Source organism: Papilio xuthus, unplaced genomic scaffold (assembly GCF_000836235.2).
Source record: "Papilio xuthus unplaced genomic scaffold, Pxut_1.1 DF825946.1, whole genome shotgun sequence".
Classification (NCBI taxonomy): Eukaryota; Metazoa; Arthropoda; class Insecta; order Lepidoptera; family Papilionidae; genus Papilio; species Papilio xuthus.
In genome coordinates this window covers 325,160-351,687 of record NW_013532703.1, presented here as the reverse complement: position 1 = coordinate 351,687, position 26,528 = coordinate 325,160, and the positions used below count along the sequence as shown (strand labels likewise).

The 26,528-nt window shown below is 36.2% G+C and overlaps 1 protein-coding gene across 6 annotated transcripts in view; it reads right to left on the bottom strand.

The window, feature by feature from the left end:
• Positions 1 to 17,605, bottom strand: part of da (transcription factor daughterless) — a 25,533-nt gene extending 7,928 nt beyond the window's left edge. For 3 of the 6 annotated variants that reach the window (XM_013321280.1, XM_013321284.1, XM_013321283.1), the window contains exons 1-5: positions 17,342 to 17,605; positions 7,217 to 7,781; positions 2,018 to 2,186; positions 1,596 to 1,774; positions 1,114 to 1,329 (exon numbers count right to left, since the gene is read on the bottom strand). In XM_013321280.1, the coding sequence (XP_013176734.1) occupies positions 1,114 to 1,329; positions 1,596 to 1,774; positions 2,018 to 2,186; positions 7,217 to 7,639 (987 nt within the window). In that variant the 5' untranslated portion in view covers positions 7,640 to 7,781; positions 17,342 to 17,605. Of the gene's footprint in view, positions 1 to 660; positions 841 to 1,113; positions 1,330 to 1,595; positions 1,775 to 2,017; positions 2,187 to 7,216; positions 7,782 to 17,341 lie in introns of all 6 variants that reach the window. The other 3 variants (XM_013321282.1, XM_013321281.1, XM_013321285.1) reach the window with 3 other exon arrangements.
• Positions 17,606 to 26,528: the final 8,923 nt, after the last annotated feature.

Below are 26,528 nucleotides of genomic sequence, written 5' to 3'. Positions count from 1 at the left end.
AAACACAAAGAAAATTAAAATACAAGAAAAATATGGTTTAGTGTTCAAAGGAGAAATTTTTATGTACAAAATTACGTCAAATTATCATATATAATATTTGATACAAACCATATTTTTTGTGATCAAGTCAAAAGAAAATAATTAAAGCTGTAAGAAACAACTCAAAGATATGACTTGTTACTACTATTTTACTAACTAACGATTTCGTACAAAGTACACAAGTCGTATGTTACAAGAAAATTACATCAAAAGTAAATATATACAAAGACATTCCACATTTTTTAAATTTATTAGCTTTTGAAATATATTTTTTTAAAAATGTGGAACTCACTCAAGTAACACAATATGAAAGATACTTTATTTAGTTACATACATACATGCTTTAACTCATGCTAAATCACGACAAAATGGAAACTATGCAATGTTTAATTTTATTTTCAAATTAATTTTACATCAGCCTGTATACACTGAAATTCATTTATTTCTAGTTTTAAATTCAAACCAGTTAAAAATAAGATACATTTTCATAAACAAAATTTTGGTTTTTATTTTAATAAGTCGGTTCATATTAAATTTGTCCATGTCTTAAAACATTTTTTTTACTTTTCATTCATTAATAATATACAGGCTGTTTGTTTAATAGTGATTCGTTGTAAGTACCATAACATTGTGCGGGAAGACGGCGACGTGGTGCTGGTGACCGTTGGGCAGCACGCTGGGCACGTTGCCCACGCCGCTCACCGCGCCCACTGTGCCCACCGCGCCCACACCGCTCACACTGCCCACGCCCACACCCGCGCCCGGCGGTGACGACACGCCCGCCCACCCCGCTGTCTGTTGCTGGAATCAATTAACAATAGTAGTTTAAGAAATTATTGGTACAAATCTTGTACAACAGTTCTACAGAAGACCTCACCCTTTGCCATGACCTCCTATACGTTCTCCTCTCACATAAATCCCCATGTTTTGGACTGTATTTTTACTGCAATAATGATCCTTTAAAGTACTGTTTCTACCCTAAAATGTTATAGTAGATGTAACATGTACTTTCGTAAGAGAATAAAAAAGCTTGCTCTTGCATTAGTCGCTATGGTGATTTGTGTATGGGTGTACCTGTCCATTGTGATGGTGCATGTGGTGAGGGTGGTGTGGCGGGTGTGGCGAGTGCTTGAGCGGGTAGAGACGCGCGTGTAGCGGCGGTGGCGAGTGCACAGGTGTTGACGGCGAGGAGCCGTACGACGAGAGGCTGCCCGCCTCCGCGCCGCCTCCCGCCCCGCCCCCCACGCTGGGAGCCGCGCCCGCCACGCTTGTCGCCGCACCGCCGTACATCTGTTACATAAGTGCAAGTTTCATTGTAAAAGCTGTGTCACCAACGATGAACTGATTATGAATGACATTACAAAAGTGAAATATTAAACTGTGCTATTTCAAGATACACTAAAATACCGTCCTGAGGAATAGCAGCTACATTTGGCGAATTTTGTTGCAATTTACTCTAGATGATAAAAACTAACACACAACAACAAAGATTATGCTTTGAGTTTTTATTAGTAGTACAATCTCGTGCTAGTAATATGTTTAGTGAATATACTAACGGGTTGTAATGGCGGTTTGGTGAGAAGCATGGTATCTGTGGGCGAGTGCACGGGAGCGGCTGCACGGAACGAGGACATGGGCGGTAGAGGCAGCTCTGCACCTCCCGCCGCGCCCGCGCCCTCGGCCACGCCCCCACCGGCCCCGGCCCCCGCCCCTGCCCCGCCGCTACCCGCTATGCCTGCAAATCAACACACTATTGGTCAATACAAAACAACAAATTTTTCTTTGTAGTAGTGTAACATTATTAGAAGTTAGATTGTTAGAAGTAGGTATTCCAATTGAACAAGGGAGGAGGAAAATTAAAGACACTGAAGTCCTTACTTAAGACAAGTTGCTTCGATACTTTCTTCGGGTAACAAGCGTCTATACCACGGATCACAGTGACGTGTTGGCTGTAAGTTTGTGGGTAAAGCGGGCATACCTGGCGAGGTGGCATAGGGGTCGTGGTGGTAGGGCGGGGGCGGCTGGTAGTATCCGGCACCCCACTCCCCCGCCGCGTAGTACGGCTCCTGGTACGCGGCGCCAGCGCCCGCGCCCTTCGGCGACGCATACCGGCTCGGCGAGTCGTGTCCGAACTCATCGCTGCCGTACTGAAACATCAAAAAGTAATTTTTTAATACATGGTCACCAACAAGTACTACAAGATAGTTCAATCTGACCACTCTTTTAACCTCTGAGATTGTTAGCAGAAAATGAAATTTACTGTGCTACACTGAAACATCGGCTGTTTCAAGGTCATCAAAAGAAACAATGTTTTCTAAATATGAATTAGATCATTTTACAAAAGATAAAAGTACACAATATGACGATAAAATCTTATTCGCATAACTTGAATAATATCCTAACAAGACGTGTGGTCAAGTCCTCACTGAATAAAAGTTCGTAATATCTGCCTACCTCCTCTAGGTAACGATCGTGAGTTGTGTTGTCGTTTATCTATGTGATAATCAGGTTACAATGAATACATTAATTATAGTGTATTGTATAACAATACGTAAATAAATCAAACAAGTAATATTGCATTGTTCATTCGAGTTGATGATTGAAATCGCAGATCGCCAACTTAAGATATAACAAACATTATTGAATGTTATCCTTTATTAATTCAATTTATTTAAGCGCATACAATTGCTATAATTTATCAATCGGTAGAAATTTCAATCATAGCTCGCAATCTTATTTCAGGTGTCGCCCGCGGCTCCGTCCGCACGGAAATGAAAAAAAGTTAATTAGTAGCCTATGTGTTCTTTCAAACTATATGGGATAGATGTCTATGCCAAATACTATAGAGATCAGTTGAGCTCTTCTGGCGATTTATCGCTGTAAAACGTATCATTCTTTAAACGGATCAAGGTTTTGACAAAACTTTTTTGCAGTAAAATAAAGTTTCTGTAACTTTAAGGTGAAGAAATATTGATTTATACCAATACAATGATATTGACTCAATCTTTCGTTACTTTGCGGCTTACTTATAAAGCTGAAGTTTACTTCAAACGCTAAGTTAATTCAAACGCTAAGCATTGGTGCGGGAACCGCAGGCGCCGGAATCAATGAACAATAATCCTTAATATAGATTTGTTTCTGGAAAAGATTTCGTAATTGTATGTCAATTAGTCACTGCTTGAGCAACGTATTGCTTGTCGATTTGACTGTACTGGTGATACAGTCAGAGTTTTACTGGGCAACACCAAATATAGCCCATTAGTCAAAATAAACAAATAGTTTATTTTCATATCATTATGACATCAACTACCTACACATGTACAAAGAATTGAATTCGCTTCCCATTTAGTATAAAAAATTTCAATTTTACAGCAAACCAGTGTCCATATTTCGCTAATGGGTAGGAAATATATTCCCCCGACTGCAGAGGCGTTTTTGTATTGTTGTTACTACTTATTGTAAGCCCTTTAGTCAACGGGTGAGTCAATTCTCTTGAAAGGGGACTTCTTGTGGAAAATTTCGCAACGAAACCTCTGCGCTCCGCACCCCCCCGGCGAGCGCGACCAGGTCGAGTGTAAGCTCGCAAAGGTCCATACAGGTCCGCCGGATTGCAACACGCCGGCGAAAGCGAGCAATTAGGCTTATTGTCACCGGTACAGTCGCCGACAACGTATAGACTCCGATCGAGTTCTTGAAATTACTCCGTCGCAATTTAAATATTATTTAGGCTTCGATTTTCGTGTTAAAAATATGACACGAAGCTTACCGTATACATATTACCCAATATTAGTGCTAAATAAAACACATAAGCGGAGGTAAAATTGGACCTAAGGCAGTAGTATTCATCAATTGTTTAAAAAATTGTGACACACTTTTCGTCGCGAATGTACTTTGGCATTAACAATTAGTTTGTCCGGTGCTCTATTGTGTGCTGTATTAGGTGACAGCTCAGCCAGCAATCAGTGTTGCCAAAATTAGCGCGACTCCATACCTAATCTAGGATTGAGGTACCAACGGGAAAAATATGTTCTAATGATTACGTACAGCACTTACTCACGTCTAATAGAACAAAGAAGATTGAGGTTAACAAGCATTGAAAATAACAACAACGCTAACTAACCGCCGTACTCAATAAAATAAGTCTACTAAGGGTCTACATTTGTATTGAATTGTAACCATGGGTTTCTGAGTTCAAAATCATATTGTTATTTCTGTGTTGTCAAAGATGACAGGCATGATGATATGTTTTATATAGATATTTTAGTCTCAGAAACCCACGGTTAAAATCTAAACTAAACGACTGTTTCGGTACCCCTTAAAAGGATGAGTGCAACAATATTAATATGATTATAATAAAACTTAAAAATTATGACGTCATCTGGTTGTAATCAATGATGCTAGTGACGCGGTTGAAATCAAGCAGCTTTACATAAATAATTAAGTTCACAATAAAACTATATCCGCTATCGTCAATGTATCCCGGTATGTCCCGGGCAGGAAGCGCTCGAGTGCGTCAGAGGCGTCCCTCTCTACCCGGATGACTCACTCGTAGCGCTCCCGGATCACTCGTACGGGGAATGGCTGTGAAGTTGTATAACCGATCATCAACACATACCTTGTAGCTAACTATTGTTTGGAAAATTGACTAAAATATTATCGAGTTAGATATTTAAAGTTACACAATAATGGTTTACAATGTTTATCTGCAGTTTTTTTTTCACTCAGCAACGGCATAGCATAACTTACTTTATTAATGCGAATGTTCGATGAATGGATGATTTATTAGAAGGTACCTCCAGAACAGACCTTGTGGAAATTGAAATTTGGCATAGATGCAGACCATAGTCTGGAAGAACACAAAGGGTACTAAGTTTTCTTTTTTAATTACACATGGAGGTCAACAGCTAGTTTATTATAGTATATAAGTAGCCACTACTACAGTTTTTAAGGTAGCAACTTTTGGTTCAGTAAATCATATAAATATTTCCACAGATCTTTGCGGCTGTGACGTCACACTGGTGTGTATTAGATATTTTTATAACAAAGTAACGAGCGAGATTTATAGGCGTGCTCACAATGAGCTCTGATTTGAATGTTAATACCGCAATCTTTATTTTGAGGGTATTTACGAGCGCACGAGAGATGGTGACCTCATCGCTTCATTAATACCAATTAATTACGTACATCTCACTTATATTTATATACCAGCTTAATATATTATTAATAAATTAGAATAATACTATTACTATAATATATAATAATTGGACTGTATTTCTTTAACTTATTCATGATAATTCATCTGTATCTTAAGAAGCGGAAGCTTAAGAATATAACACTTATGCATCATCTAATAATTAACTTAAATATCTTTGCAAAGCTCTAAGTGGTAGTCTCCGCTCTGATGGTTAATTTAATATATCAGATTTGCTCTCAAGTTATCCCACGCTGCACTTAAAAGCAGTTAAATAAATCCTAAACATTTCCCAAAGATACAACATCGATAGATTGTTAAACAAATCAACAGTTACCTGTTACCCCGCTAGATCATAGTTCTGTGGGTTCATAGGATCGGTTTCCGGTGCCTTTTTGTCGCGTCACATCCGGCGAGAGGCGTGTGAAAGCGCCATCTCGCGGCACGGTACTAACAAATTACATTCATTATATCTATTTCAGGAACACGCTTGAAGAGGGAGATTGTTGAATTACAAAACGAATATAATGCAACGACTATGTTACAGCATTTTGTAGTTTCGCTTCTAATCTAATATTATAAAGACTTTTTGATTGTTTGTTATTTTGCATTGAATAGGCTTCGAAACTATTGAAACTAATCTGATTTTTTTACTGCTGGTTAGCTACCAACGGGCTACAGTCGCGGGCAACTGCTAATTTTAAATTATTTAAATCGCAATACAAGTGCTCTCATTATAAACGATTCAACACTAATTCCTCAAAAACAACCCTTTGAGATAAGTATTACGAGAGATTCTCTTTATAAATAATGTGTTGATGAAAGTTTATTAATTGCATTCTCATTTGGATAGTTATATAACACGGAAGAGTTATTTGTATTTCGATGCTCGCTTTGGTATTCGCGTACATTGTCATTAGTTGCCCTAAACAATGTCCAGGAACGTACCGCTGCTATAAATACGTGTAGCCCTGCGCCCACCGCGGCTCGCCCACGCCCTCGCCGGACAGAATTACCACTGCTAATTGCGCCCAGCGCAAACACCGCGAGAGAGCGCTACTTTCACACGGGGGCAGAACAATGCAGAGCATACTTACCATCTAAATAGTACTGTTCTGTCTATGTGTAAACAATAACAATACTGCACTATCTACTGCTCTATCTCACTGTGCTGTCTCTGTGTGAAAGTAGCATAAATCAAAGCCGCGAGCGCATCGGCCGACCGTCGTACCGACTGCCCCACGTGAATTACTGCCCGTAAACTTGTAACGATCGTAAAACAATTAGCTCATAGGCGGGAAAGTGGGCGAAATGTACCTCATATCCTCCAGTAATACCAACATAAAAACAATATACACACCACAGCTTATCAACATCTGTGTTTTATCTCATTTTTTCAAAGGAAATCATTAATTTTACTAGTTTTCTAAAATAGAATAATAAGTGGCAATTATTGAGCAATGAAAATATTACTTTATAAATGAGTACAGTTCGTCGGTTTGTAACACCATTCCGCATCCTAGACAGATTTTATAAGACGAATTAAAATTATTTCGCTAACCTCAACAACACAGAAATAAAGCTTTGGTCATCTTACTCAATGTTTTCATAGTTTTTTACTTGCTAGAGTGCAATAATATATTGATGTAAACATTATTTGCATGTAGAGCACTGTATAGTTTCGTGATGTATTCTGCTCTCAGCAACGTACGTACGAATATATTTATTTATGCACATTTACACCGCTTATACAAGTTCTCTTACACGACGATTTATATTCATTTTGCTGCTAACTATAGGAGAAGTTGATTTACAGATGACTGTTTAAATTTTTTTTAAACATATGTTTGTGCTACTATAGACTTAAAACACACGCGTTAAAAGCGTAAGTTTAGCGATCATGTGTTATGAATACAGTCGCAGAATATAACTGTGTGCAATCATTTTGTGCCAAAGTATTGTTGTATTTGCCGAGTGCAGACTCACCCCGCTCTCGTGACTGGTGGCGGGCGGCGGCGCATGGCCCACCTCTTCGTGGTAGCGGCGGCGCGCCCGCTGACGCAGCAGCGCGGACGCGTCCGGCTGACCGAACTGGAACATCTCCTCTTTCGCACCACACAACTCCGCGAATTCACTCCGCGACTGTTTCGCCTTTTCATTTAGAAAGTCCGTACTGATAAATTCGCCGTGACCGCCGTCGAGTATGTGCGTGGTGAGTCGCAATGAGTCGGATGTCTGGCGAAGGTTGGCCTCCGACTCGGGGCGGTACGTGTCGCATATCTGGCTGAAAGTGTTGAAGTACTCTGTGGCGAGGTCTGTGCGGGGCTGGTAGCCGAGGTCGGCGAGGGGCGGCGGCGGCGGGTCCGCCGGCAGGAAGCTGGGCTCCATCGCGTCATGCCGGAGCGCCATAACTGTTGCATTTGTACTTGCACTTATATTTGCACATCACTATCACTGACATCCATGACGTTGTCTCAACACTGATTACTTGCTAACTAGTAAGGAAGTATGCGCTGTGTTTACGTCCCGCAACAGATGCGGCACCTAACCGCTAACATAAACAATTGGGATAAATCAAAGAGACCGCCCGCAAAAAATAGTGTCGGAGCGGGAACACCTTGCGTGCGGCGGCCGCGGGGCCCGGAGTGCAACTGTAGCGGCCTGGGAAGCCAGCGCCGGCACAAAGAGAGCAGGTAAATTTCATAATATGTAATGCTGTGTGTAATAAGTAATAATAATAAAATTAAAAATGATTAACTTAAAAGTAGTATGTTTCTACGATTTAATAACTTTAGCTAGCTAGCTTAGATTCATAGCTTACTTTAAAGGTATACATTTTGATACATTTAGTACTTCAAGTAATCCCTAATAGAGGACGAAGTAATTACTATATTAATACCATACTTATCTTCAAAGTTGCATTGTATTAAAAGTTCAGTGAAGATACTAAAATGTACGCAGGTCAAATACTATGCTTCCTTCAATTCCATATAAATATTTAATTAAAAATAATAGCAAAAAAAAACACAATAGTGTGAAAATGTGCAAACTGCGTTAATCCGAAGGAAGAGACAAGGCGTAAATCATCTTTTTCTTTTGAACAATGTAACGAAGAGAGATGCATCTTGCACACACCTTTAAAGTATGCATTGTGTACAAATAATGGTCCAGATCGCGAGCCTCAGTGTACGGCGGGGCAGGTAAGAAAGTGGCAAGTTATTAACATGAATTTGAAATACGGAAAGTGTTCAAACATGGCAATACTCAGCTGATAGAGCTCGATTGCAAGATACGGCCGTGTACCTGTCTACATTAAAATTATTATAATACAAATTATACTTTACATTGATTAATTGTTGCGGTAAGAGAATTAAACTGCATAACCACTGGTTAGCTCTAATAAGGGCACAAATTAACTATTACTCGTAGACCTCTATTACTCATAACATAATAATAAAAAAAAAGTGCGTCCATAAAAATACGACTTTGAAACTAAATGTCGCAATTAAAGTTTTATGTCAAAGCTTTTTATCTTTACCGCCAAGTATATCGGACATTGATGTAAATAAATGTCAGATAAAAGTAGGTCCAACATGTTATTTCAAACCTCCGCATAGCAACACCCGAGTAGCTTATTACCATGGGATTTACATTGACACAGACAAACACAGTGAAATGTACGTGTAATATTATCATAACATTAATTCTTAAAAAAACTAAGATAACAAGCAATTTATTTGATTATTCATGGGTAACTCAAATTGATGACCTGCAGATCAGTGAACCGACTCATAGATCAGCTCAATTTGAACCTGAATATAGAGTTATGATTTGGTCGTTCTGCAACTCGCCGGCTTACTCGCGGATCATCGGCTCCCTTAGTTACATCGCATTAAGCCGTGGGCTGCCAATTTAGTTGTTGACCTGCAGCTCAACGGTTCAAACCTACGTGAGCTAAATTTTAGGGCCGGTTCACTGTTGATTTACCGACGACGGCACAATTACGTGATAGTGCTGATTTATTCGTATAGATATGGAAGCAAGAAATGTGACCTTACAAATGGAAGATATCTCTGACTACACATATTTAAAACGGGTGTGAACACTTAATTGATAAAATAACTTTAGAAATGCGTCCTACATTTTTATAAATGGTAGAAGACCATGACCTCGATTATTAAAAACAAATTATTGATAAGAGAAGCTGTCGCCACGCGCGCGCTGAGCACAGCCGCGACAGGTGACAGGTGGCCGACGCTCAAATAAACAAAATCAAACCCGGATCCACCTGCCTTTTTTTATATTTTACTAAAATTATCTATGTTATTATCAAACAATCTGAGTTACAACTTTATTATTTTGTGCTAAATACTTTATTATGTAAGGTCAGATGATAAAGTACATACTTTATTTAACACCAAACAATGTATTCATTGGCTACATATTGCAATGGCAAAAGTAAATGCAGACCATAATTATCTTATTAAAAAGTGATGGTTGAAAGTAATAAAATGTGCCATTTATGTATTTATAGACCCATAATGTTAAGGTTCCTGATAAAAACGAACATTTAAATAATCCGTAGTTAATTTAATATCAAAAAGTGCATAAAGTAAATTTAAATGCATCATAAATAAAAAAATTCGCAGCTCCCACCTGTCGAATTGAAACAATAAGAAAAAGAAATTACCAATGGGGCTTCTCTTAAACTTCGCGCATTATGGAACTTATTTGACAAAGTTTTTAGCTACAGAGTTGATATCTTATGGCCTCTTTCAGCCTAACGGAGTCAGTGTGCCGACAGGATTCAGTTACTCGCATCCCATACTGCATCAGAGGTCATTAACCGGCTTCTTTTCACCTGCGTTATCTTATTTGCATTATGTACAAAAAAACGTTGACAAGAATGCAGTTATTGCTCCTATAACGTTCACTCTGATCGCTCTTGTATTATATTACTCGCGTCAATGTCAAAACAATTCACTTTTTGTACACAAAACTTGGGTGGTCTGTGCGCCTTTAAATTTTCTGATATCGAGTCGATTCCTGGACATTTTGGTACATCTATTCCGAAATAGATTTACATTGTTAGTAAATCCGTTCTAATTAAGACAATGACATGTTTTGTGAAGGCTATTATTCATAAATTTTTAACGTATTATTATCTAATTAGTCAATATTAAGATGGTATCAGCGTCATTTCGAAAAGTTCTAATTCAAATCATTCCAAAATGATTGAATAGAGGCATAAGAAAGCGTAGCACTTCTGTGCCCGCAGCAGTGCTTCTTGCGTGAGAATCAGCTGAAATTGCGCGGTATCGGGTGACCGGCCCGGTGGTCTGCCGCATCGTGCGCAATCTAGTTCACCGCCGCGCTCTTCCATGTGGGCGCGTCGCATTGTTTTTGGACGACGTTGCCCTTTGCATCGTATAGAGAGGGCATTGTTATTTACTTGAGGGTATTGTCTTTAATTATATTTACTAAAGATGAGTATTTGTGACTAAACAGAAAGCTATATTTTAAACTAATTACGAAAAACGGATTGAACAACAGTTCCCAAAATACCTTTTAATCTCAAAATCCAATATTCATGAATTCCTGAACAAAAGTGCAAGTATAGAGGTTGTTTGTTTACCGCGACGCGGGGCGTTAGAGTCGCGGCCAGGTGGCGGGGTCTGGGACTGGGGCTGCAGGGGTCAAGGTTGCCGCACTATGCCGCACGCTACCATCTCCGCCGCCCTACGCTCTCTGTACACGCCTGTTGCGATAATAGGATTGCGTTCACACTTCACTACACACGGAATGGAGATAATCGTACACATAACCGGATAAAAAGAACGTAATTTTACGAAATTACCTTTAAGTATCGTAATTTTACTGTGACCCAGGTTCAAAACAATGAATTTTTTCTTGTGCATTAGTAGCGGCAAAATATATCAAGATTGCAAGATACGGTATTAACGAACAAGAACAACTAACTTCATTACTCAGTAGTAACGTGTTGAGGTCCAAAAAATCGGGGTCAGACGAAGCCCGCGCCGCGCCGGGATAGGACCGGTCTGTCGCAGCTGCCGGCAGGTGCCTCTGGCCACGGCCACTATCCGGTGCTGGGAGAAAGCCTTATCCCAAAAGTACTAAATTATTTGTTTACATTTGATAAATGTTGCATTAGTAACATAAATATTTTTTACAAAATGTTGTTAAAAACGATTTATCCAATTTGTTCTAAAGAAAGCAATCCATAGAAACATTTATTGCTTGAAGGGCGATCCAATAGCAATATATTATATTTCTCAAACTAATACCTAATTCTTCAATACATGGACTTGCACGTAATTTTTTCTATCGTAATAAGTGACATCTTTCTTTAGTACTTACTGCATATTGTAAAATACAAATAGAATTACAACATGCTTATATAATGATGAATGACTCGTGTATACAGATTGGTAAGCTAGGTTCTACAAGACATTTAGTTACAGTAGCCATTCACCATTAACATTCTCAAACAGTAGTTATTTGTGTTGACCGATTTTGACAGGACTTGAACGGAAAGCAAGCTGATGCACGCGGGTATATTATAGCCTATTTTTTAAATTCTGGGCTGGAAGAGTCGCGGGCGATAGTTAGTCAATTCATAAAATTACGTGTCGTAGTGTGTTATGCGTTGTGAGATAGAGGCCTCAATCGGTATGTGGGTGAGCTGGTTCACTACAAAAGGATGTTATTTCCCTATTCTAGTGCTAAGTACGATCGCTCTGCATTCCTCAGAGCTGCAGATTCCGTATTACTGATGCAGGAATGCAGCCCGTGTACTACTGACGTTGACCATTTACATTATATCTCTGACTATGTAATGGGTTAGTGCTAATCGATAGATATACGTGGAAAAATCAATGTCAGTAAACAAATAAGCAAAGTCATCTTTCACGCTTAGGTTAATTACCAACAAATTACCTCTCAAAATTCATTAAATATTATGTTGTTCAATTACGCCTTACAACAAGCACACATCGTACCCTAAGATCAGCATTCACGTGAGTTTATCATCACTGGTCCTTTTATTAATTAATGGATTTATCATAAGTACATAGCAATTAGATGTATATAGAGATGGCTCGTGCAGCTCCGGTGTGACGTCATATACCGCGGTCACGGCACACGGAGGCGACTCGCTGTCTCGTACGGTGACTTAGCACGCGCACACACGGAACTTTTACACGAGGGCGGAAAGGTAAGGCAGATCAGTAGATAGTACAGTACTGTTCTGGTCTAATAGTGTCATTATATAATGGCAGTACTGCAGTGTCCATTTGCATTGCTCCACTCTTTGTGTAACAAAATTGCAATACTAACCTTGTTTACATTTTAATTACATATGGATAAAGCTATAAATGTGTGGAAATCAATACAAGGATCTCATTTATTTATGCAGAGATGATTAATTGCAAAAGTCAAAAACGCAAACTTTTTACAAATAAAACTGACTTGTCCAATAAATCATGACTTCCTGAATCATTTAAATATACGTAAATCAAACCGGAATTGTTATTCACAATGATATAAATCAATTTAATTTTAAACAAACCAGACGTAAAGGTGTAAAAAATAAATTAACGTCATTAAACATGACAAGCAGAGATGTAATCATTTTGGTTTTTCTTATGCTATACTTTCTTCATAAATATATTTTTAGTTAATTAATTAATAAAATTGCTTTGTTTATTCACCAACAGTGCGTTCTGAGAGCTAAATCTCTCTATAAAACATATCGTCGTCATTATCTTTGGCAAAACAGAGATACCAATATAATTTAAACTGAGGTTTTGGTTTCAGAAACCCACGGTAAAAATCTCAATTTAGTCAAATAATTGAACTATAGGTAAACTTAACGGAAGTAAAAGCACTGCAGCACGCGAATTCATAAAAAACACAATATTTCTAGTGTGATCGTGTCGCAAATTACATGTGCATTAAGCAATCAAGTTGAAAATGGCCGGATGTTAAGTGAGCGGAAGTGTCGCGGGCGACGATGCTCCGGCGTCGGGTTACGGGGGTTCGAATCCGACACCTCTGAGAGCTTTGCCCTACTAAAGCAGTGCATCGGGCACACATCTTATTGTACATCCGATGGGAAACAGGAAGATGTTAGGGACGGGTTAAGTGAATGATCATGCGACATTTTATTTTGAATGCGCTGATTGATTAGTGATTTACCGGCGGATTTACGATCAAACGGTCTTAGCTTTCATTCCCGAGTCTGGAGCGATGAACTTCCGTTTTTAGTGTTAATAGGAATCAGAATTATCAATGTTACTTGTTGCCAAGCCCGTACTTAACGTTAACTTTTTAAAACTGCGTATTTAGAATTCCTTATTAACTCATAAACCTACAAGTCCGCAAATTGTTATTATAACAAAGAGCAGATGGAAGTGAAAAGATGTCTAAGCGTAATTCGACTATCATACGTCAGAGGGCGCCACTAAAAAGGTTAAAAGTTACTGGCACACAGTGGCGCCGTGATATTTTATTTCTCTATTTTATCGAGTGTGTTTTGTTATTTTTTCAGTGTGTAAAAACGAGTGAGTAACAATGAACAGAGAATAGTGTGTTGTCCTTACTAATTATATTTGTTAAATCGTAGTGTGTTGTATATATGTTGTTGTTAAGTTATCATCATAATTCTATAATAAACATTAAGTGAAGAGAACGATGCTTTTATTTTGAACAAAAGTTATATTATAAACATTACTTTTGCTATTTCAATACATATTAATTGCACAAAACTTGCATCCGCTATCATAATTATTTTGCTAAAATATAAAACAAACAGTTAACTCTGGCTAAGCTATGAACGGGTCATTTAACCTCTGATTAAACAGAGGGTGAAATATGTTTGTCTTAGCAGATTTATTCGACGGCGAGTGCACACAATCAAATATTAAAGTTGATCATTTTGTCAAGCATACTATTTTGTTTGTGTAGCGAGTGATGTAGACGTAGCGACGTCGTCGGACACGCGGATTGAATATTTATACCCTGTTTAATGCTTTGACTCTATATCCGAACAGACACAGTGACTACAGCCAAGAGGTTAAGATTGGATTCCTTACTTTATAAAAAAAATTGGCCTTTAACATACGAAAAGCGATATGGAGTGAAAAACTAAGAGAATGTTTAAATTCTTATAAAAAAGACAAGAGGTGTAAGATGACGGAGAGTAAAGTTCACTAGGTAAAGACGAAATGTAACGGTAGAGGATTAGCAGAAACCAGCCGTTTCAAAAATTGACCATAACTTTGGTATCATGGTTTCTTAATTTATTTATCTTGGATATTAAGAAGCTTTTAACTAAGTCATCGGTCGCAAAGTACGCGGCTTATAAACTTACAATTCAAAGGAAGTACAGTCGTTACGAGTTCATTGTATTCAAGTCACGTTATTAAGAACAAAATGTCGTTGAATATTCAATACAAGTATGGTTATAATGTTTATAAGAACGACTAATGCTTTTAAAATTCAATTCAAACATACATTCGATATTTATTATACATAATTAATTTAGATGTGAGTTTTATCAACACTGTGAGAGTCTTTCATTTAATAATTTTACAAGATAGATTAGATATTATTATGACTAATATAAAGTTTTACTATACCCTTACTTTTAAGAAACCAATTAGAGGTCTGACACCTTCGTAGCATTTCGTAGACCTTATCTACGGATTTCCTTACAACACAAGATAATTTCTTATCAAGCAACTAAAAGAGTTATATCTCTTATGAGATCCTTTAAAAGATGTAAATATTTTCGTCGCATGGGTATAAAGTCACATAGAAATGAATATAACAAAGGAGTAGACATGCAAAAAGGCTCTTTGATTGCTTGATACGATTATAATCATTAATTGGTTAAGATCGATTTAATTTGCAACATATACATAAAGTATTCATGGCTGTGGTCGTACTGACGTGGCCCACTGCTGGGCTGTGGGACGCGCCCATTCATTGATTACGAATACGTGGACTTTTGCAATACGCGATACAACTGTTGCTAATATGCACAATTCCCTTCTCTCGTGTACTTACTATGATTTCTGATACTAATATCTCCGTATAAAATATATATAGTCATCCCTGTCTTTCATCTATGACAAAACAGAGATAACAATAAGTTCTAAATGAATATTTTGGTCTTCGAAACCTACTTAATATATTTTAGCTCCGCATTCTTAATATGTATAATGAATATCGTAGATATGGATGTAGGATTCAAGAAACGAAAATAATACAATACTTTTTAATAATCCAAACCCCAGTAATACATTTAAGGGTAGGGTGTTAATCAAATGTTAAAAATGTAGAATACGCAATTCTATAATTGTTTATCAAAAGATAAATAAAAAAAGCATGAATCTTAGATAAAGTAATGATTATTTGTCATGCGTTACGCACGCTGCGTGATCGGAAAACTTGATACGTCATTCTACCATATGTGAAATGCGCTATATTAAATTGATTAAATGCAATGTTCAAATGTTTCAAATAAAAGAACAAAGACTGCTAGTTACTGCATAAAGGGTGTTAGTTTCTTCATTAGGATGGAGATACAACACAACAAAGTAAATTTTAATATAATTTCAAACATCCTGTATAACGCAATTTCATCTATTCATTAAAGTTTGTCAATGTGTTAATTATCAGATTAAAATAAAAGGGGTCAAATGGAGGTAATATAAATTGTACGATTTCTCTTCCCCTTGCCACAATCAAACATCTTAAACGAGCATCATTTGACTGCCGGCGACCGTAAGAAGGCAATTAAATCATCTCAAAGTGCGCAACTTTCCGCGGACAAAGTTTGACAGAGCGGGGCGTGTCAGACGCGAGAAGGGGGAGGGGTAGTAATGTCACTTTGAGTGCTTTAAGGAAAAATCGTCCCTTTTTATAATTTTCTTTTATTTTTCGATCGATAGCCTTGTCGCAGGATAATGAAAAATTTTAAACAGGCCAAATTATTAACAGGAAGATGAGATTTTCAAATGATTTTATTTCAAGGATAAAAACGTAAAAATTTTCTTTTATATGATAAGTATCTACACATACTGCGACTACACAAGGGCGTGCAAATTTTCCGCGGCATATTACAGTTCATCTCAATGCCAAGCTCACAGGTTTGTTTATAATAAAAAACATATACTATTAAAAAAACTAACTTTATATCTATGGTCTATCTTCAAAAGTGGTGGCTGACAATATATTTTGTTGTCTATGGGATCATATTAAAAAATTTAATTGTTTAAATCGATGATAATAGCATGTCTGTTTTCAATATCTTTTTGAATTCGATTACATTGTAAAACCCGAATTACTCACATGTTTATTTCGAATGATATAAAGAATTGACCCAAACTTACTTGTATACAATATATAAGAAAATAAATACATAGTTGATATTTGAATCGTAGTTTAATGAATTACTCATTGTCATTTTTTACACGTACACTCTAGCGATTCTTTATATTTAAAGAGTTTACAGCTCATTGGTTAGTATCCAGTATTCAAAAAGTCCCGAGTTCATTTCGACAAATAGCTTATAGTTAACGTGTATGGCAGTAGCCTATCTCTAAACACTATCTGTACTTTTAACAACTTAATAAGTTCAATTAAGCAATATATCTCCCTAACTCATTCACTTTATCTTAGTTACTACATACTTCAATCCATGTTACGTTTGTTACAGTAACAGTTTAAATTTAAATGAACTTGTGAAAAAAGCCCTTGAAATGAAACAAGAAAAACTTATACAAAGTTAACAATGATATAAAGGCATTAGTAACGCCCAGTTTCTCGGAAAATGGTAAAAATTTTTTTTATGAAACTTTCACGAAAGAAAAGTTTAAGCTTACACTTTCGGCTCTTGAAAAGTTTACGAACTTTTGAAAGTCATTCGAATTATTCACAAGTTACTTAAAAACAAAAATAAAATAGGTATCAAATATATTGTTATTTCTCGATTCAAGTTACTCTAATACTTGTACCTATTGTATTGTGAGATATAGAAATCTAATACAAATCATACTAATGTATGAGTTAACGCAGAGTACTTACATCTAGCGATTCATAGAACCGCATCGGAAAACTTTTTGTTCAAAACAAAGATCGGTGCGCCTTCGATGTGCCGATCTAAGCTAATCGCAACGTTCGCGAAACAATCGTTGAACGAAACGTAAACACAGCGAGACAATGCCTCAGTTGTATCAACACTATTCTGATATACACGCACTGCACTTCTCTTACATCAGACACTAAACTTCGCGCGCGTTTCTCCCGCCGCTGACAATACTGCACTCTGTGACGCACGCTCCAACGGACAGAGAGCGACTGGTGCGCCGCGCCATGGCCGACCGCCGTTCACTCAACGCATGGGGTTACCATTCTCAATTCCATCTCCCCACAACATTAATATGTTAAGAAAAGCTAAGTGCATTTATAGAATTTTACCAGAATATCTATAGTATTTTATAATATTTAATTTTTAAACTCCCTTTTATCTAATTAGGAGTACATCACTATGAACCAACATTATTTTTTCCGATAAAACAGTAAAATTTTGAAACAAGATTTAGGTTACTTTGCCTATTCTAATATTTGCAACAGGAAATATTCGTATTTTTGCTTCTAACAAGTAAACTCAAAAACCGATTTCATAATTTATTTTGCCTTAAAGAAGATCACTTTTCACTGAGAAATATTTTGGACGAAAGAAATAGCGGACTTAAGCTAGTAACTAATAAATTCAGAAAAAAATACGTAACTTCTTTTTAATTAATTTTTAATTAAAATGTCTTATAGTTATTCCAACTAATTACCCCAAAACATTGCTTATGAAAGCTCTATAATGACTGGCAACATTAGCAACGTAAGCGACGTTGCCAATTCTCGTTGCGCGTGAGCGGTGCGAGTACAACAACGCGAACGTTACAATAATGAGGTTAAAGTTTCTGTACACAACTTTTTTTTGTTTTAATTTTCAGCTGAACGAGCTCGGACGGTTAGTTGGTCTCATCCTAAACGCTAATTAATGGTCGGCATAAAGCTCTCTGTTATTAATGATGCTCTACTCTACCCAGCCGAGTTTCCCCAAAGAAATATAAAATGAATTAGGTTAAAACTTTCTTGACGTATTCATTATTTCTGTAGTCGTGTTAAAAGAAAATTGTTCTGTATTTAATAAGAAAGACTGTTACATAGAAATTGTTATACATAATTGTAAAATAATAATATCGTAATTTCATCATGTTGTGGGCAAACATTTGAATCATAATAAAACAAATAATCAATGACAAAACAACGCAGTGGGCGTATACTATGAAACTAGAATAAGGTTAAAACTTGGAACAGATAAATTAAATGTCATAAATACTCGTAATTTTCAAATGATACAGTTAATTTATAAGCAATAATAACGTGTTTTTTCCTTATTAAAAATTAAAATTTTGCAGTTTCTGTTTTTAAACAGACTTAATGATGTGATTTTATTTCAATATGGACTTATAAAGTATATTTGATTTGCAATAATTTATCGTAAGCCATAGAAATAATCACCTAATTAATTTGACATAACGACAGGAATCTAATCTTAAAGGTGGTGCGATACTGCGTGGTAGATAGCTAAGAGAAAATACGTAGGCCTGTTAACATTACATAAATTTTCCAATATCATTCATTTGACATTAAAAATAGTAAAACATATATCTACTATAGAATCTCGTGTGTGACAATGAACAATTTAGAAATAGACAAGTTTTTTACGACACTGAACTTCTAATATTATAATAAAAGCCTATCATGATCTTGTGGTGCCGCTCCGACTAGCTAGGGTTAGTGGTCAGTTCTCCACACTTAACTCAGTCTCTTGCAAGGCGAAACAGTTGAGCAGCACTCTCAAATTCTGTCGACTTACTTGACATGTTGCGTAATCACGACCTATGACCAACACTTCTTTTGCGGGCGATTTTCACGACTTCCCATCGAGAAGAGTTAGAGATCATATCTATTGCCTGTGCGTGGCAGAAGTAAGATACTTTCTCATTAAAAGCCTATAAATATAACAAAATCTACGAATATTTCTGAAATACTTGCTCATATCACACACCTTTTAAGATCATCATGATTTAAGACTAACATGTGTATGTTAAACTATCGTTATAAACTTTCAATCTGTTACGATACGATTAGAAACTAAGATAAGAAATAAGGAAAATATTTAGCTTTAGAACAATAGGGAAATATTAAAACAACACTGATGTGTGCTACACAATGCTACAAAGCATTAACAAACCGACCTGGTTACATTAACAAGGGATTTTATTCTTATATTGTTTCTATTTCGTAGTAAACAAAAAATACATGAAACTATTGGTTTCATTGAATTTACGAAATGTAAGACATTCTTAAACACATACAACAAAACGAAGTTTATGCCAAAGATGTAACTTATAGTAACTTAGCCAACAAAGATAGATGAAAAAAACCTTAAGTTGAATATAAAAGACGTATAACAACAAATTTGTTGTCCTTTTACCTTGTTGGTAATGGCGATAAAATCTCTTATGTGTTTTTAATATAGATTAATTAGGTATTTATTAAGTACCTAATAATATAATGCAACATTGTAAATGAATTCCTTCGATATATTTTTCAAATTATCTAACCTTGACTTGTTAGTTGTAAGTGACTAACATATCAAAATATTCAGCGCGCGCAATTATTACCGATATCACATTCGGGGTTACCACACGTGAAAAGAATTTGTAATTAAATGGAACGCTCGACCACAGACAATTTAGTTAGCTAGAAATTTTCTAGAAAACATAATTTAATAACTCCTCAACCCAATTTTAGTTTTAACAGATCAATTTAAACGTTATAATTAATAGTTTTTGTTTCATTTAGTCTGAGTTTTTTTACTGTCTCTACTAAAATAAATTTTAAAAATTTACACATTTTGCATAAATATTTTTGGTATTTCTTTTATTTCGAAAAATTTCATTTCTAAAGTTTTTTTCTTTCATTATCATTGTTTTTTTTTTAAATCGGTTTAATTTTGTACAATGAATGACAAGACACATCACCTAATTTTACTACGTACGAATGTTGACACAAGTGGAAAAATTTAAGTAAACATAAATTTTATATGATCATAACAGATTGTCACTATGAACTTGAGAAGTGAAGTACATTAGGAAATAAACTTCCAAATTGTACTTTAATTCCTTTTTGATCTATTGTTATGCGCTACCGTGGAGGAATAAGTTGTTTAGAAATTTAAATTAGTACTTAGTGAATATTCTATTCGTATTCATTTTACATTACCGGAAGGATTTAAATCAGCTTCGTAATTCATACATTTATTGGCATGTCTGGACGTCGCCGAATTTAAATAAAAACAATTTGAATTTCTCAATAAACTAAAAATAGATTACAACGCAAGTTATGATAAAATTACTCTTGGCAAATGATTTTTGACCAAATGACAGTTCAAAATTTCTAAAAACTAAGAAACAAATTAGATCAACAAGCTAAAAGTAAATGTACTAACGTACATAGTCAATATTCATAGACAAAGTACTAAATAGAGAATAAGGAACAAATAAAGGCAAAGTGGCGCGCATTTTGTAATCTCACAGAACACAAAACTTATCAGTCGTGCGCGCGACGTTGCCGCTCCTCTCCCCCCACTATCGCGCGAGCGAGAAGGAGAGACAAGGGATCGTGTCCTGGACTTGAGAAGTGAAAGAGAGACAAGACGTAGGGAGCGATTGCGCTTTTCATTCGAGATCCTGTAAATATGGCGCCGGAGCATAACGTTTTCATGGATCAAGAAATTTGTCGATTTTTATCTTAACAAATTATCAAATAATGACCTAATTGGAGTTTACCATATTTGATAGCAATTACGAAATAAATGTGATAAGCTGAATGTTTTTTGATTTATCATCGTTCATCAACTTAGTAACTAACTAACCATTGTTACTGTAACTCTATACAATAAATATATGTACTTTAAAAATAAATGCAGCTTGAATTACGATAACTTACAATTTTCAAACTAATTTTAATTTAGATTACATAGTGTGTGTGCTTTAATTAACAGAAACAGCAAAACACAAGTCAAGTAAAAATGCTTTCTTGATGTTATTAAAATATAGCTGGTATTATTATGAAGTTAACAAGCGCAAAATTCAAGGATGAAATACAAACAATCACTTCATATTACAGAAAAATGCGATAACTCGATAAAAGGTAAATATTCAAAAATGTGATCAGGTTAGCAAAATGTCAAGTAACATTGTAGGGCAGTAGGTTGATGGTGCATATTTCAGTGCGAGTGGGGGATTCGTTACACTGTGGGGGTACCGCCCTCAGGGATGATAGTGGTATATAAAACTCCGGTATGTTGGCTACGAAATAGTGATACCCTACCCTAGAATATTGGTCTTTTTTATACCGAATTAAATGTGACAATTTCTACTACATATAAGTACGGTTTAGTAATTTTACTACCACGAAACAAATTTAATTTTTTTTTAAATAAATTATGAGGACAGTAGCACAGTGATGCTATTATTATGATTATCTACAGATATTTTACTCGGTTGTAAAACAAAATATAAAGATATTATGCACTTATAAAAAAGATACTCGTCTGCGATAATTTACAAACAAGAAGGCAATACTGGACATAATTTAAACCATCGCAGTGGACAATAGCGTGGACATGACAATTATCATCCCTGCACAAAGCGGCTCATCTACTTCACTGTCAAGGTAAATAAGTCGCTCCCCTTTCCGCCGAGTCCGGAGTCCGAGGCGAGATGGGGGACATGCACCCCCGGCAAGACCCATACACGTCGCGAACAGGGGTGCGCACTTGCGCGATTTATTGCCCTTCTTTATTACCGACTTATTGTATTAAAAATTACGTGAACATGATAAAAAATCACTTAGATGAATCATCACGATAGTGTGTGTGGGTGCATTTTTGTACATGCAATAAAATTTTATATTAAAATCGCTAATAATAGTCGATAACCATACAACACTTTCTAATAGGTCTAATGACTATTTAGTTAGGAATTGAGGAATACTTTCATAGAATAAAATTACTTACGTAGTATCACAGGAAAGATGAAGCGAATAAGTTCGACCTAAGTTATTTAAGAGTAACTTGTAAAAAGCACCCCCGAAGGAATTTATTCTTTAATTTAACATCTTCGTAAATGGGGTGTATGTAATCTTACATTAAACATTGTCAACAAAGATTATAATTTATTATCAATAATTAATATTGTTCGAATATTTGACATGATCGTACAGGTGGTAATTTGACAGTGTATTAAGACGTAATATTTGGCATGTGCTGCTGTTCCGCTTAAGACAACAGCGTGATGTTAATTGGCAAGAGATATGACGACTTTAACGTGTCAGAGAGCTAGACAAGCGCTGTGTTTGGCTGTCAATGCTACGGCGTCAGGTTGATATCAACAGCTGTTGAAATCGCTTCGACAATAACGCCTCAACATATTTTTAAGAAAACAAACTCAACATATAACTGACTATGCGATGGACATGGCTTCCCTGACAACGTCATGTCAGCTTTCCTCATCATCAACCTGTCCATATACCTATGGAAGTCGGCACAGTATGTACTACTCTTCCATACGTCTCTATCAGCCGTCATATCTGAATCTACTCTCTTCTTAAGCATATCCTCTTTCACACAATCCATCTATACTTTCTTTGGTCTTCATCTACTTTTGTAGACATCCACATTCAATCTCATTACTTTTATGCGATCCTTCCGAATAACATGTCCAAACCACGCTAATCTTCTGCTCCTCAATTTCTCGATCATTGGCGCTACTTTCAAACTACATCTAATAAGGTACAGCATAAACATTTTTATAGAAAAAATGTTTTATGTGTGCCTTCCTATTGTTTAAATATTAAAAAAACAATTACAAGCCGCTTGTTCTTAATCAAAGCTGTATGATTGATGGTCGATTACCGCGGCCTATAGCTACATTAAACTTGCACAAACTTATTTGGGCCAATTGATTTGTTCCTCTGATCTACTTCCTTAAAGGCTAATAATATACTGTTTATATGCATTAAGATTTCAGTTATTTTTATAAATCATTTTATGAAAATATTTCACTCTAGTATTATAATAAGAAAATAGTGTATTCGAAGAGATTAGATTATTTATTTTGCTTTAATATTTAATCAATTATAGAAAAACATTTTTCCTATGAGAAATGTTTGTACTGTACCTTATTAAAATGTCTAGTTATCATTATCAATCAAACAGAATAATATAGTTATGAGTCGGGCCACGTCGCGCGGTGTGTAGTTAGAGCACGGTCGTGCCCTGTAATTTCTATGTTACGAAGGAAACTGCGCCCAGGGGCTTATTTGCATCGATTGTTGGTGTATTTGTGAGTGCCGGTTGGAAACGTTGCAAGGGAAATTGAAAATAACAATATTTCTTGCAAATTCCATTGACATAAGACTGTGTTACGCATAACTTGATTACTACCGTATATGTTGTACCATCTTACTAATATTATAAATGCGAATGTTTGGATTAGACCATGGATGGATATTTGTTTGAAGGTGTCTCCAGAACAGCTGCAAAAATCTCTCTGATATTTGGCATAGATGTAGAACATAGTCTGAAAGAATATATAGCCTACTAGTTAAGTGTTTTTTTGATTAAATGCGTGCTTTTTTCCAATAGTAAAGGATACCTGACACTATTACATGAATAGTATTATTGTCATCAAACAAGTTTAAATAAATCCCGGGTACCGTCAATGTAATTTACATGATAGTTAAAATTAAAGTTTACTCAAAATGGTGGCAACGCTAAATTGAAAAAAAAAAGAACAGGGCTTACTTCGATTAACATCTAGTAATCTTTATAAAAAGCTCCTGACCTATACGATAATGAGTGTCGATCAGTCGACACCTACTTGGAGCATCAACCCGTGCTCTCCTACCATCTGACTCCTCCACCTGTTTGCTGGTAAAAAAACTCAAAAATAACTTCAATATTTACAGAGGCACAGAGGCACCATCACAGTGGGCCATTGAACACGGGGCACTTAACGCCTCGCATCGCCTCGTCTCACCTCGCGGAATGACCACCTGCGCAAACTATAACATTGTAAACATATACGTCACAATATCAAATGAATCGCATAAAAATCTGTATTTTTTAAAAACAATATATCGACGCATCGGTAGAAAAGAGTCATATTATCTCTTAAGATATATCCAGGATCTCTTGTATCGTTTCTTACTTATGACTTTGGGCATCACAATCAACACAACAAATAATTTAAAAAATATTAAATCAAATAGTACTTAAAAATAGTAAAAAAAAACAAAATATTCTTTACCCTATAAAAGTTAGGACTTGAAGTAATGGCGTTAAGTGATACTGCAAAAACTGTACAATACAAATAAGTTAAAGAATAAGACTACTAGTTTTTTTTTAAACTGTTGATCAAGGAAAAACTTGTGACCGCAGAGGGCCCAGGCCTAGGCGCCTCGGTCATCGACACGCGGACAAACAAGACGTCCTATCTACCCTCTCACCCCGAAGAAGCCGAACACACCTGCACAAATCCAAGCATATATACGTTTAGGGTGACCATGATGAAACTGACAAAAACTACAATCTTCTTAGGAATTTTCCTTAAAACATGACACCATCATATTGATTTAACATTCGTACACCGTATACAAGTATTAATATAATTATTTATATATACTACTATTTGTACTAATGTAAACTTTAATACAGCAACCACTAGAATGGTATAAAGACAACCAATATATAGTTTCAATTTCATGGTCACCCTACAACTATTGGTCGTAAGGCAGGTCCGTAGGTAATAATATCGTTACGGGGCCGGCGCACGCGCCGCGACAGATGTTCGCGCTCGGGCGTCTCCGGAAGACTTCGGCTCGTCGTAGAGGCCCGGGGGTAACTTTACTCGAAGATCTTTTGTGCTAGGATATTCAAACGTCCTTTTTAATTACATATAACTAGAGAATGTAGTTATATAAATACGATCAATGTGTGTCGATACTGCATAATGGACATAAGTGTACGCACGTGAACTTCAAGTTCCTTTTGTGCTGTTTATATTAAGTAATGCAGAATTGGAATGAAAGTATCTTAAGCTTTTATCTTATATTGCCGTCCAAAAATGAAGTATTTAAAATGGAAGTGTTTAATACCTTTCTTGAGAACATTCACAATCAGGCACGTGAACATTATGTATATTTTACAACTTTCCGCGTACTTTACTCATCTCAGTTGCATATTTAATTTACCATAATGAGATATAGCATAAAAAAATGTAATAAATAACTGTATATGCGTGCGCCCGCGCATCTTTTTATAATACGCTGAATACAATGGGGCCTGAAGTTTGTAGGGGAGAGGGGAAGCAAGTCCTCGCTATAGCGGCTCGCGTGAAAAGAGATCGCCATTCAATTGCCGCTCCCCCAGCCCCAGCGTTTTAGCCTTTTTTTTCATCCACGGTCGTTCAACTTGTCTTTTTGATGGGATAAAAATGACTATTGAAAGTTTTAGCGTTCCTCGATCCGCAGTTAAGGGTTTTAATGAACTTTTCAAAGCCCAGGAAAGTTCCAGTTTCGTTCTATAGATTAGATTTGCCGATTTAAAAATCTTAATATTGATTTGAATTAATAGAATATATTTAAATATGTAAAACAATTGGCGATTGATATATTATAATATAAGTAACACGATATGTCATTCTTTTTAATAATTCATATAGGGAACCCAATCAGTAAAAATTGCATTTAAGTTTAGCTTTTATCGTGTGCGTATACGACTTTCCTGACTTAGCGGACGCATTATAAAAGGGTGAATTGATGTACACGGTATATACGTTATGCAAATTTCAATTTTAACAGCGACATTTTAAGATTGATTTTAACAGAGCAGTAGGGTTTTCATTTTAGTGTTATTGTGCGTGAATTTCAATATAGTGCATGCAGTGCGGTTATAGTTGACAGTAATCTGGCCGGTGGGGATCAATGGGGTCGTATGCTCCACGATTTAGGATGTCAGTTCGTAGTATGCTAATGAAGTTAGCCACAAGATAGATAAATCAGCAGACGTCAATTCAGGATTCATTAAGTTACTAGAATAAGACAACTGGATAGATACGAGATAATCAAAAACAATATT